General features: G+C 41.1%; 1 protein-coding gene across 1 annotated transcript; it reads left to right on the top strand.

Moving 5' to 3' along the window:
* Positions 1–208: 208 nt before the first annotated feature.
* LOC124148941 lies at positions 209–10,172 on the top strand. The gene is made up of 6 exons (XM_048389937.1): positions 209–259; positions 4,811–4,869; positions 5,298–5,446; positions 6,213–6,377; positions 8,536–8,582; positions 10,057–10,172. The coding sequence occupies exons 2-6, from the start codon at positions 4,817–4,819 to the stop codon at positions 10,117–10,119; spliced, it is 477 nt and encodes a 158-aa protein (XP_048245894.1). The 5' UTR covers positions 209–259; positions 4,811–4,816; the 3' UTR covers positions 10,120–10,172.
* The last annotated feature ends 252 nt before the right edge of the window (positions 10,173–10,424 follow it).

The following is a 10,424-nucleotide window of genomic DNA, read 5'->3' on the forward strand; positions in this document are numbered from 1 at the left end:
TTACTTGGACACGTCCAACTCCCGACAGGTATATTCAGTGTTAAGAATGGTTCGTCTCATAGTTCATTTATCGTGATGAAGAAATGATGAACTTTAACTCGAACCGCGAGATGTCCTGCCCATTCCTGCCCAACAATCAGAAATAATTCAAAGTTATTTAGATATGGCAATCCAGGTGAGCTACATGTTGTATCTCCTTTATCTATTTAACACCTGGGTGCTTCAGTGCTCTTCCCACTTTCTCTGTTCCGATTCCAAGGTGAGGTCAATTTTTCAGCTCTTCTGATCTGACGACATACCGTGATATACACAATTTAGGAGTAGATGTTAGTAAATTACAGTCTTGTGTAAATTCCTGGTTGGAATAAGGCCGTACAAAGTATGCTTGTCGTAACAGATTACTTAATGTTTGTTTGTTTGTTGTTTAACGCCACACTCAGCAATATTCCAGCTATATGACGGCGGTCTGAAATAATTGAGTCTGAACCAGACGATCCAGTGATTGACATCATGAGCATCGATCTACGCAATTGGTACACGATGACATGTATCAACCAAGTCAGCGAGCCTGACCACCCGATCCTGTTAGTCGCCTCTCACGACAAGCATGTATAGTCGCCTCTGACGACAAGCATGGGTAGCTGAAGACCTATTCTAACCCTAATCTTCACGGGTGAGATGACTTAATGGTACGGGTGCTCCGGCTTGGTGACTTGGTTCATTGCGTCACGTTCACCGTACTCCGTGGTCATGGATCGTTGCTCATAATACAGATCAGATTATTAACATAGCGACGTCATATAGCTGGAATATTGCTAAATGTGGCGCTAAATAAAAAAATGAAAAGGCAGTTAAAAAACACTCATGATGAGTGATAAAATCCACCACAATTCTTTGAATTCATGTTCAGAGGTATGTGTAATTACCTCCCATGTACTGAGCAGTTGGGAGTAACGACTGATCGACCTGCCTATGTATAGCAATTGTCCATGGGCGATAAAATTCCGTATGGAAAGAGGTAATATAATGAAATAAGTATTGGTTATTATTTACCTCACCAAGCATTCATAAAGCATCTTGTTTGAAGAGGTCCTAACACGTTTACACTTTGTTTGAAGAGTTCGTAACAGTTAACACATTGTTTGAAGAGATCCTAACAAGTTTACGTCTTGTTTGAAGAGCTCCTGACACGTTTACATCCTGTTTGAAGAGTTCCTAACACATTAACATCCTGTTTCAAGAGTTCCTAACACGTTTACACTTTGTTTGAAGAGCTCCTTACACGTTTACGTCTTGTTTGAAGAGATCCTAACACGTTTTCTTCTGGTTTGAAGAGTTCCTAACACGTTTACACCTTGTTGGAAGAGTTCCCAACAGTTTACACTTTGTTTGAAGAGCTCCTAACACGTTTACGTCTTGTTTGAAGAGATCCTAATAGTTTACACTTTGTGTGAAGATTTCCTTACACGTTTACATCCTTTCTGAAGAGATCCTAACTCGTCTACACATTGTTCGATGAGCTCCTAACTCGTCTACACATTGTTCGAAGAGCTCCTAACTCGTTTACACATTGTTCGAAGAGTTCCTTACACGTTTCCATCTTGTTTGAAGAGTTCCTAACAGTTTATACTTTGTGTGAAAAGCTCCTAACAGTTTACACTTTGTGTGAGGAGATCCTTACTCGTTTACACTTTGTGTGAAGAGTTCACAGCAGTTTACACTTTGTGTGAAGAGTTCCTAACTCGTTTACACATTGTGTGAAGAGTTCCTAACAGTTTACACTTTGTGTGAAAAGCTCATAACAGTTTACACTTTGTGTGAGGAGATCCTAACTCGTTTACAATTTTTGTGAAGAGTTCACAACAGTTTACACTTTGTGTGAAGAGTTCCTAACACGTTTACACATTGTGTGAAGAGTTCCTAACAGTTTACACTTTGTGTGAAGAGTCCCTAACAGTTTACACTTTGTGTGAAGAGTTCCTAACAGTTTACACTTTGTGTGAAGAGTTCCTTACTCGTTTACACATTGTGTGAAGAGTTCACAACAGTTTACACATTGTGTGAAGAGTTCCTAACAGTTTACACTTTGTGTGAAGAGTTCCTAACACGTTTATACATTGTGTGAAAAGCTCCTAACAGTTTACACTTTGTGTGAGGAGATCCTTACTCGTTTACACTTTGTGTGAAGAGCTCCTAACACGTTTACATCTTGTTTAAAGAGATCCTAACTCGTTTACACATTGTTCGAAGAGCTCCTAACTCGTTTACACATTGTTTGAAGAGCTCCTAACACGTTTACACTTTGTGTGAAGAGATCCTAACACGTTTACATCTTGTTTGAAGATTTCCTAACTCGTTTACACATTGTTCGAAGAGTTCCTAACAAGTTTTCACATTGTTTGAAGAGATCCTAACTTGTTTATATATTGTTCGAATAGTTCCTAACAAGTTTTCACTTTGTTTGAAGAGATCCTAACAGTTGACACTTTATGTGAAGAGATCCTAACAAGTTTACACTTTGTGTGAAGAGATCTTAACTCGTTTACACAATGTTTGAAGAGATCCTAACACGTTTACACTTTGTTTGAAGAGATCCTAACACGTTTACACTTTGTTTGAAGAGATCCTAACACGTTTACACATTGTTCGAAGAGTTCCTAACAAGTTTACACTTTGTTTGAAGAGATCCTAACAAGTTTACACTTTTGTGTGAAGAGCTCCTAACTCGTTTACACTTTGTTTGAAGAGATCCTAACACGTTTACACTTTGTTTGAAGAGATCCTAACACGTTTACACTTTGTTTGAAGAGATCCTAACACGTTTAGACATTGTTCGAAGAGTTCCTAACAAGTTTACACTTTGTTCGAAGAGCTCCTAACTCGTTTACACATTGTTTGAAGAGCTCCTAACACGTTTACACTTTGTGTGAAGAGATCCTAACACGTTTACATCTTGTTTGAAGATTTCCTAACTCGTTTACACATTGTTCGAAGAGTTCCTAACAAGTTTTCACATTGTTTGAAGAGATCCTAACTTGTTTATATATTGTTCGAATAGTTCCTAACAAGTTTTCACTTTGTTTGAAGAGATCCTAACAGTTGACACTTTATGTGAAGAGATCCTAACAAGTTTACACTTTGTGTGAAGAGATCTTAACTCGTTTACACAATGTTTGAAGAGATCCTAACACGTTTACACTTTGTTTGAAGAGATCCTAACACGTTTACACTTTGTTTGAAGAGATCCTAACACGTTTACACATTGTTCGAAGAGTTCCTAACAAGTTTACACTTTGTTTGAAGAGATCCTAACAAGTTTACACTTTGTGTGAAGAGCTCCTAACTCGTTTACACTTTGTTTGAAGAGATCCTAACACGTTTACACTTTGTTTGAAGAGATCCTAACACGTTTACACTTTGTTTGAAGAGATCCTAACACGTTTAGACATTGTTCGAAGAGTTCCTAACAAGTTTACACTTTGTTCGAAGAGTTCCTAACAAGTTTTCACATTGTTTGAAGAGATCCTAACTTGTTTACATATTGTTCGAATAGTTCCTTACAGGTTTTCACATTGTTTGAAGAGATCCTAACAGTTTACACTTCGTGTGAAGAGCTCCTAACAGTTGACACTTTATGTGAAGAGCTCCTAACACTTTTACACTTTGTTTGAAGAGATCCTAACTCGTTTACACATTGTTTGAAGAGTTCCTAACACGTTTACACTTTGTTTGAAGAGATCCTAACACGTTTACACTTTGTTTGAAGAGATCCTAACAAGTTTACACTTTGTTTGAAGAGATCCTAACAAGTTTACACTTTGTGTGAAAAGCTCCTAACACGTTTACACATTGCTTGAAGAGATCCTAACACGTTTACACTTTGTTTGAAGAGATCCTAACAAGTTTACACATTGCTTGAAGAGATCCTAACACGTTTACACTTTGTTTGAAGAGATCCTAACAAGTTTACACATTGTTTGAAGAGTTCCTAACAAGTTTACACTTTGTTTGAAGAGATCCTTACAAGTTAACACTTTGTGTGAAAAGCTCCTAACTCGTTTACACATTGTTTGAAGAGATCCTAACAAGTTTACACTTTGTTTGAAGAGATCCTAACAAGTTTACACTTTGTTTGAAGAGATCCTAACACGTTTAGACATTGTTCGAAGAGTTCCTAACAAGTTTACACATTGTCCGAAGAGTTCCTAACAAGTTTACACTTTGTGTGAAGAGTTCCTAACACGTTTACACATTGTTTGAAGAGCTCCTTACTGTAAACAAATTGTTTGAAGAGTTCCCAACAGTTTACACTCTGTTTGAAGAGTTCCTAGCACGTTTACACATTGTTTGAAGAGATCCACCCGATCCCATTATATGTTTCATCGTTTACATGCCTTTTAAGCTCAACCTCGTATTTTATTTTATTCCCCATAGGGTCAAAATAACCGAATTCATAAAATTCGTAAGTCACTAGTGCAAATATCCCTTCCCGCGCACCAGTGTATTGCTTACATCATCCGGGCGGCATTGTTGGCGTTATTCAAATCATATTATGAATGACCCCAGAAACGACGTCATAGATGAAGATGTCATAACGCCATTCGACAACTGTCACACTGTGGTTTTCAATAGGGAGCATGAAACGGATGAGAAAATAATGGGTAATAAAGAAATGATTACATACTGATTTTTGAAAACTGAATTAATTGATCTCCCTCGGGAAATACAAGAATTCTTCCACTCGTTTCGTAAAATCAGATTGACACACAAGTTCGTATGATAATCTCTATTTATATATTCCTTGTTTCAGTCAACCATGAAGGTATTGATGGTCCTGTCCTCGCTGCTGGCTGCTGCCCTCGCCGCAGGGTGAGAACTAGTAGTTATTATCATGGTGTATACCTTCTGAGTCGGGACCCCGTTTATCCAGACACATCTTCCGCACGATTATTGCCGATACACTTACATATATTCAAATAATAAGTATTCACGCTACATCTGGATCAACGGGGTTTCACAGTGTACATTACATTCAATGTATTTCATATTCCAAGGGGAAAGGTTTTCATTTCCCGTTTCCTTCAAATAATGGCTTATTTCCATTAATAGTTTCGTAAGCGATCAAGTTACTTTAGCAACATTTCCACAATGACACATTGTGTGGAAAAAGGGAACGGATTCGACAAATTACGAAAACAATTTTGTGTCTCGAACTATATATATCCCAGTTGTCCCCAAACTCGCTTCATGTGTACACATTTTGGAGAAAAAAAACACCTTCACCTTGTCTACACCAGCGATGCCAAAACTGACGCTGCCGTCGCCAAGTTCCAGGCCACCGTCAAAGCCCAGGTCGATGTCCTTTTCAAAACCTCCGACACCAACGGGGACGGAAAATTCGACCAAGCTGACATGTCCTCCATCTTCACTGAATACGATGCCAACAGTAAGGAGTTATTACAGTACTTGTCATTAGGCGGTATTACAGTAACTTTTCGTTAGACGTTATAACAGTACTTGTCAGATGTTATTGACTAGCCATTATATGCTATGTACTGACATCACTAGCAAATTCATATAATGTCAGCACTAGCCGTTATACAACCGTATAACCCATTATTTTAGTTACTTCAACTGTCGAAGCCATGAATATTATCTCAGGCACAGCAACTCTCAATAGTTCAGTCATGGCAACTATCTCCGTTAGGACAACCTCCTCAACCACGGCAACTATCTCCGTTAGGGCAAACTTCTCAGCCATGGCAACTATCTCCGTTAGGACAAATTCCTCAACCGTGGCAACTATCTCCGTTAGGGCAACCTCCTCAACCATGGCAAATATCTCCGTAAGGGCAACCACCTCAACCATGGCAACTATCTCCGTTAGGACAACCACCTCAACCATGGCAAATATCTCCGTTAGGGCAAACTCCTCAACCATGGCAAATATCTCCGTAAGGGCAACCACCTCAACCATGGCAACTATCTCCGTTAGGACAACCACCTCAACCATGGCAAATATCTCCGTTAGGGCAAACTCCTCAACCATGGCAAATATCTCCGTAAGGGCAACCACCTCAACCATGGCAACTATCTCCGTTGAGGCAACTTTCTCAGAAGTTAGTGTCTGATCTGTGGCAACTATCTTAGCTGTAACAACCACATCATCTGTAACCATGATTACCGTTTTATAAAAGTTTTCTGACTTGTAGAGGACGGCTCAGTTAGTGAACAAGAATTCCAGACCCGCTTCTCTGGGAGCCAGGGCGGCCTCTCTGTCATCGGCAAAGGCCTCTTCCTGGAGCTGGACATGGACAAGAGCAAGGCCATCACCGCGTCCGACATCAACCTTTACTTCAAGAAGATAGACCAGAACGGTACGAAAAATCAGGCTTCTTATTCTTTTTCATAAGTCTAGCTTAGTTTATCACAAAATTATTAGTAATTCTTGTTTTTATTATGTCATTTGCGGTTTGGAAAACATGTTTTTAGTAAGGAAGAGAATATATGAATGGCAACTTCTTTATTATGAGGAACACTCATTCCTGTGTATTCCTCAGAATAAAGAAGCTGACCTCCACATAATCTCTTCCTTGTGTGTATCACTTCTAAATGTCTTTCAAAGACCTGATGTCCTTAGTATGAACCTGAAACGTCTATGGTTGTAGCTCGGTTTGCAGCAGAGCTGTTAGTGTTTGAATTGTCTAACTCCGGTTTCAGAAATACTTTCTGACTGCACTAAACCCCTAAATCTTAAATTCGCCTGGTTCTATTTTAGTTGATAAAATAGATATTAGCACTTCTACCATGGATTACTAGTATATCACTTCCGGTTTCGGAAAACACTTCCTTACATTATTGGAACTTTAAAACGGAATTGTCATGGTTCTGGCTTATAGGGTCGGTTGTTAAGATATGAATAAGTTAACCAAAACACGGTTGATCGCAAAATAGTTTCTTCAAAGGGTTTCTTGCCCACGTGTTGAAATGAAATGAGTTAAAAGACTCGTCGAGAAGGAGAAAGTCTCTTCTCAAATCATCATTAATTTTTGTTCCACATGAAATTTAAAAAACACCCAATACGATTCTTTCTACTTCCAGGAATATATTAATATTGCTAATCGGTCATATCTGTGAAGCAAGTTTGGATCAGAAGTTGTTCAGTGAGATACAATCAACTGTGTGTGTGTGTGTGTGTGTGTGTGTGTGTGTGTGTGTGTGTGTGTGTGTGTGTGTGTGTGTGTGTGTGTGTGTGTGTGTGTGTGTGTGTGTGCGGGAGGTGGGGCAATGTATGTATATGCGTTGTAGGTTCCTTCTCTGTTTCTGTGTGTGAAGGGGGTGGTATATATATGTGTGTGTGTGTGTGTGTGTGCGTGTGTGTGTATGTGTGCGTGCGTGTGTATGTGTGTGTGTGTGTGTATATGTGTGTGTGTGTGTGCGTATAGGTGTCTGTGTTTGTGGGGGGTGTCTCTGTGCCTGTGTCTTTATGTGTATGGGGTGGCGGGTGAGTGTATGTGTGGGTATTTTGGGGTATGAGTAGGTCTGTGTGTGTGGGGGGATGTCTGTGTGCCTGTGTCTTTGTGTGTATGGGGTGGCGGGTGGGTGTATGTGTGGGTATTTTGGGGTTTGAGTAGGTCTTTGTGTGTGTGTGTGTGGGGGGGGGGGGGGGGGGGGGGGTCTGTGTGCCTGTGTCTTTATTTGTATGGGGTGGCGGGTGGGTGTATGTGTGGGTATTTTGGGGTATGAGTAGGTCTGTGGGGGGGGGGGGGGGGGGGGGGATGTCTGTGTGCCTGTGTCTTTGTGTGTATGGGGTGGCGGGTGGGTGTATGTGTGGGTATTTTGGGGTTTGAGTAGGTCTGTGTGTGTGTGTGTGTGTGGGGGGGGGGGTGGGGGGGGGGGCTGTGTGCCTGTGTCTTTATTTGTATGGGGTGGCGGGTGGGTGTATGTGTGGGTATTTTGGGGTATGAGTAGGTCTGTGTGTCTGTCAAGTAGTGTGTGTGTGTGTGTGTGTGTGTGTGTGTGTGTGTGTGTGTGTGTGTGTGTGTGTGTGTGTGTGTGTGTGTGTGTGTGTGTGTGTGTGTGTGTGTGCGGGAGGTGGGGCAATGTATGTATATGCGTTGTAGGTTCCTTCTCTGTTTCTGTGTGTGAAGGGGGTGGTATATATATGTGTGTGTGTGTGTGTGTGTGACTGTGTGTGTGTGCGTGCGTGCGTGTGTATGTGTGTGTGTGTGTATATGTGTGTGTGTGTGTGTGTGTGTGTAGGTGTCTGTGTTTGTGGGGTGGTGGTCTGTGTGCCTGTGTCTTTATTTGTATGGGGTGGCGGGTGGGTGTATGTGTGGGTATTTTGGGGTATGAGTAGGTCTGTGTGTCTGTCAAGTATTCTCTGTGTGTGTGTGTGTGTGTGTGTGTGTGTGTGTGTGTGTGTGTGTGTGTGTGTGTGTGTGTGTGTGTGTGTGTGTGTGTGTGTGTGTGTGTGTGTGTACATGTGTTTCCACGAATATGCTCCATTATGTCACCTGCTATCAATTGTTTCAGATGATGGTAACGTCAGTAAGCATGAGTTTGAGCAATATTTCACCCAGGTAGGTAGAGAATTCGGTATGACCCATAAAAACAGATATGTAAAGCGTCGCTTCACTATTTATTCCCCATTTTAGATACAAATAAAACAGATGTATTTTTAGATAACAATTAGTATTATTGAAAAAAAATCTACTTTATATATCTCTTAAGGGTTTCTAAATGTTTTAATTGACATCTGAGTAAATGAAATATTAATATCATAAAATAGGGAATAAATAGTCAAACGGCGCCTCATATAGATACACGTTGTATGTTATATAAAACATGAGTTGTAAATATAAACACGTCGGCTATGTCAGGACATGTACTGATCAAACAGAATTCAGTGTCTGCATCCCAGCGCCAATATTTCACGGATGTGTATCCACAATGTTTCTCTTTGACCCGGACCCGTGAAGATTCCGGGGTAGAAAAGGTCTTCAGCAACCCATGCTTGCCGTAAAAGGTGACTATGCTTGTCGTAAAAGGCGACTAACGGGATCGGGTGGTCAGGCTCGCTGACTTGGTTGATGCATGTCATCGATCCCAATTGCGTGGATCGATGCTCATGATATTAATCACTGGATTGTCTGGTCCAGACTCGATTATTTACAGACCGCCGTCATATAGCTGGAATATTGCTGAGTGCGGCGTTAAACAACAAACCAACCAACCAACCAACCAACTCTTTGACCCGTGAATACATGCGTTCGTACGGCGTAGTGATGACGAGTGTCTGTTTTGTGCCCCGTGTTGCTCACCTCGTCACGAGTGGTCAGAGCAGTCGCCCGTGTGCCTCATGCTAGAAGCAGATCGTGACGTGATTCGTTAGTTAAAAATAGCAGTATGTAGAAGCATTGTAATGTTTAGTGTGTTCAAAGCCTCTGAAGTATTACCAATGTGGATGTCCCGACATGGGTACAATGTGTGAAGCCCATTCCTGGTGTCCCCCGCCGTGACATTGCTGGAATATTGCTAAAGCGGCGTAAAACCATACTCACTCACTCACTCACTCGTGGTGGGTAGTAGGTAGGTGGTGCATGTAGTATAATCACAGAATCACAGAATCACATTGTATGTGTACCGAACATGCGTTTTGAATCTAGAAACTGTCGGATGGATAGACAGAGGAATGGATAGATGGGGGAATGGATAGACAGAGGAACGGATAGATGGGGGAATGGATAGACAGACGAATGGATAGACGACAGAGGAATGGATAGACAGACGAATGGACAGATGGGGGAATTCGTATATCCAGTTCGGTCCATCATTTTTTGTCCAAATGCATCCGATACTACAGTTGAAAAAAAAAATTTAACATGCAATCCATCCTTGTCAACAAACAGCCTGAATACACAGATTACGTACCTTGCCGTGATATTGCTGGAATATTGCTAAAAACGGCGCAATCCTTTGGATTGAATTATTTTGTGGCGGCGTGTTGTGTTCACATGGTGTTGAGTTTATAAGCGACATTCGTCTATATTTCAGCTCTTCACAATCCTGTACATTCTCCAGGCTAAAGCTGCCCAGGGTGTTACCACAGCAGTGTAACCACGTCGCTATCTGTAGCATTATCCAGGATCAAAATAAACGATGAACGCCTCCGTCTTCCCCTGTCGTTTTCTAACTTCTAACAGAATCACGAGTTCAGTGGCCGAAACATGTTTCGAATTGTGCTAAAAATACAAACATGTTCTTAATTACCACTGGCTGGTATGTCACGTGGGTATGGTTGCTCTGCAATGGTATAGAAGGCAAATGACGAAATGAATATAAGGGCTGCACAAGGACAGCATCAACACCAACATATTATTTGTTTGTTTGTTGTTGTTAACGTCGCACTCAGCAATATTCCA

This window comes from Haliotis rufescens, unplaced genomic scaffold (assembly GCF_023055435.1).
Source record: "Haliotis rufescens isolate VD_foot unplaced genomic scaffold, xgHalRufe1.0.p SCAF_8, whole genome shotgun sequence".
NCBI lineage: Eukaryota > Metazoa > Mollusca > Gastropoda > Lepetellida > Haliotidae > Haliotis > Haliotis rufescens.

Excerpts from the sequence above, each read along its gene's own strand:
- LOC124148941 (XM_048389937.1), top strand. The coding sequence starts at position 4,817 with ATGAAGGTATTGATGGTCCTGTCCTCGCTGCTGGCTGCTGCCCTCGCC. Across the intron at positions 5,447-6,212 it reads CACTGAATACGATGCCAACA|AGGACGGCTCAGTTAGTGAA; the intron begins GTAAGGAGTTAT and ends TCTGACTTGTAG. Across the intron at positions 6,378-8,535 it reads CAAGAAGATAGACCAGAACG|ATGATGGTAACGTCAGTAAG; the intron begins GTACGAAAAATC and ends CAATTGTTTCAG.